This window comes from Galeopterus variegatus, unplaced genomic scaffold (genome assembly GCF_000696425.1).
Source record: "Galeopterus variegatus unplaced genomic scaffold, G_variegatus-3.0.2 Scaffold3035, whole genome shotgun sequence".
Taxonomy (NCBI): Eukaryota; Metazoa; Chordata; class Mammalia; order Dermoptera; family Cynocephalidae; genus Galeopterus; species Galeopterus variegatus.
In genome coordinates, this window is record NW_007729146.1 from 112,255 (window position 1) to 115,446 (window position 3,192).

General features: G+C 51.4%; 1 protein-coding gene and 1 pseudogene across 1 annotated transcript in view; one reads left to right on the plus strand and one right to left on the minus strand.

Annotated features, from left to right (window-relative positions):
* Positions 1-226: 226 nt before the first annotated feature.
* On the minus strand, positions 227-1,427 carry LOC103599636 (annotated as a pseudogene).
* Positions 1,428-2,848: 1,421 nt separating this feature from the next.
* COLCA2 (colorectal cancer associated 2) overlaps positions 2,849-3,192 on the plus strand; it is a 10,219-nt gene continuing 9,875 nt past the window's right edge. Inside the window, exon 1 of the mRNA XM_008583782.1 lies at positions 2,849-2,974. Coding sequence (XP_008582004.1) covers positions 2,968-2,974 — 7 coding nt within the window. The 5' untranslated portion in view covers positions 2,849-2,967. The remainder of the gene's footprint in view (positions 2,975-3,192) is intronic.

The following is a 3,192-nucleotide window of genomic DNA, read 5'->3' on the forward strand; positions in this document are numbered from 1 at the left end:
CTTCTGTTATAAAAGATCAGGAAGACAACAACAATAGTTAAGAGCAAAGGCTTGGGAGTTAGACTTATCAAAGTTTGAATCCCAATTCTGCCATGTACATGCTCAGTCATCTTAGCAAGCAGCTTATTAGCCCTCTGGACCTGTTTCCTCATCTGTGAAGTGGGGACACTATACAGTACAGTGCCCGACATCCAATAAACAATGAATGACAACTGTAAAGAGTCTCCTAGGAGGAACAGCCAATTCTATGGGTGTCCAGGGTGTGAGGGTAGACCAGGTTGCTCCGGGCCTCATCACACATGCAGAACTGTGAAGAGCATTCACAAGATCCACTTAGAAAGGATTCCCCCTCACCTCTACAAGCACAGAGTTTGGCTCTTAAATACCTGTGCTAGGGTCTTGTAATTACAGAAACAACAGGAAACAAAATTCCTTAATGTTGGGCTAAAAACTGGGGTGGGGGATGGGGAAAGTTCTTTCTCAGAACAGGGCTCAGGCCTGAGGAAATCTAGTTTTCTGAAGTTGCAGACCAACAACAGCACTGGACATCCATCCCAGCAACAGGGACCAGCACAGAAGCCCCAGGACTGCTGCCGTGGTTCAGACAGAGGCTTCTGGAGGAAAGGACAAAGAGTTATTTGCTGTCCCTACAGACCCCATGAACTCCAAGAAGCTCCCCTCTCGCCTAGCCTTGCCTGCCTTCTCCACAACATCAATGATGTTGCTAAGAAAACTCAATGGCCTCCTGCCATTCTTGCCCATGCGAAAGGAGAGGTTAGGGAGTTTAAGCCGGAAAGAACGAGACGGCACTCCATTACAGGGGAAAACAGAGACATGCAGGGAGCCAGGGAGAAAAACAGCAATGCAGATGAAAACTGCAAGAAAGCAGCAACAGGACAAGAGACAAGAAAAAAGAAACACAGAAAAAAATAAACAAAAAGTCCAAAACGACAAAGAGGAAACAAACCAAAAAATAAGAGTAAAACCAAAAGGAGGGGGGCAGAAAACAAAAGAAGTAATGGAAAAAACTACGAGGACAAGAGCCCATCCCTAATTCCAAGCTGCTTTGCTCTCTGTTCCTTCAGAAGGAGTAGTGTCCAGGCGTAGATGGGGACGGGGCACAGGAGCTCTCTCAAGTCCCACTGTCCTCCCCTCTGAGGTCTGGTCCTCAGGCCTGACTTCCATCAGTGAAGCTCAGGACACAGGTTCAGGGCAGAGAAAGAGGCTCCAGAAGCTGACATATTCCAACCTGGCTGGGGACAAACATCCATCCTGCCATCCACTGACANCCAGAAGCTGACATATTCCAACCTGGCTGGGGACAAACATCCATCCTGCCATCCACTGACAGGCGCCACCTCAGATATCCCCAGCCCTAATCCTCTCCCCAGAGACATGGCTCCAGCTGCCAAGCAATTCTTACCCATCACAGTCCTGTCATTCTCAGAGACACCCTTTCCTTGAGCTCCATATGTTCCACTCTGCACCAGACACATTCCAGAGCATTCATATATTGTTACAGGAGGCCTCTGGGGCTAAACTACACTTTAGCAACCCAGAAAATTCAGGGCACAAACAGCAGAGGCCTATAACCATCGCCTGGTCTGGCATCCTGGGTATATCTTAGTTATTTGCAAAGGGAACCCCACCCTGCCCCTCTGTCCTCTGGTGCTGCCCTCTTCCCTGGGAGACTAAGGGAGGATGTGGCATGCCACTCACTCCCTCTTGGACCACTCCTGTCTCCTCCATCCTCCAAAGGCACAGTAAGTGCTTGGAGAAGATGACCCAGCACAGTCCCAAGTCATTTGTGTGGGGCTCCAATGTGGACCCAGGGGGCAGCCTGACTACTTTCAAACCCCTCCCACCACTCACCCCAAAGTGAGAAGGCTTGAGCACAAATCCATGTCCTCTCAGCTCAAATGATCAGGGGCCTAGCTTGTCACTGTTTCCTAACATGTGCCCCTGCAGCAAAAAGGCAGGGGGTGGCTCTAGCAGGAGGAGGAGAGGAGGGGACTCCACAGTGCAATGATCAAACTCCAGCCTCAGAAAATCCCCAGGGGACAAGGCCCACCAGCATCTCTAGCCCCAGGAGGAAGAGCAAAGGGTCTTAACTGGCAAGCATTCTGTGCTAAAACCCCCTGTTTGGGGCCCAGGAAGAGAGCAGGATGAAAAGGGGAGGGAAGCCAGCACGTGGCCAGGCGGGGCCAGAAAAGGACGAGGAGCAGAAGGCCTCTGCTGGGCCCCGGCCTCCAACCTGGACACAGAATGATTCCTTGCTCTGCCACACCCAGTGGCTGCCATGTTCACTCCCCCAAACCTGAAATTTTCCCTTAAAATGGAGATTGAGAATGTGGGATTCAGTCTGCCCAGACAGNAAACCTGAAATTTTCCCTTAAAATGGAGATTGAGAATGTGGGATTCAGTCTGCCCAGACAGCCTGGCTCAGGTGGTCGTGGGGGGTGGCCTAAGTCACTTCTGGCCCCTGAGCTGCCTTTGAGGCTGAAATACAGAGCATCTTTGAGGACACCTGTTCTGTCTGTGAGAAGGTGGACAAAATGCTCAAAATACAATAAAAGCAAGGGCCAGGACCCAAAGGGGTCTCACTCCCTGTTTCTCTGGACTCTCTGTGGGGTGCCTGTGTGCAGGGTTTCTGCAGAAGATAGTCCATTTTGTTAAGCCTTTGAATATTCAAATTGAAAGTATCGCGCAATCATTGATTGTCAAATCATGGGTTTCTAGAGGTTTTAAATACTTGGCATGAGGGGGAAAAAACTCAAACCTATACCCGAAGGTATTAAACATTAATTCTGTTTGTCTCCTGCTCCAGGGACCTGGGTGCAGCCGGATGCTTTGTGAAACTTTAAAAATGTTGCATCTCTGCTTCTCTGCTTGCACAGGAGCCCTCCTAGGCACTGAGTCCCTGAAACGGCAGCATCCAGCCAGCGACCCAGCTCCCTGCTGACCACGATGTCGGGTAACTGGGCTGCGTCTCCTGGGGTCGGGTCACGCGGGCCAGGGGCATTTCGATCCGGGTGTATTTCCACAGCTTTTCCTGCACAGAACAGAGAGGCACAAAGTCAGGGCATGCTAGCGAGGGCCGGGGATCGGAGAGGGCGCGGGCCACGCTGTGGCCGCTCCCACTTGGCGCCGGCTCCTGAGGGCAGAGGCCCAGAGGCCGAGGTGGCCGCTCGG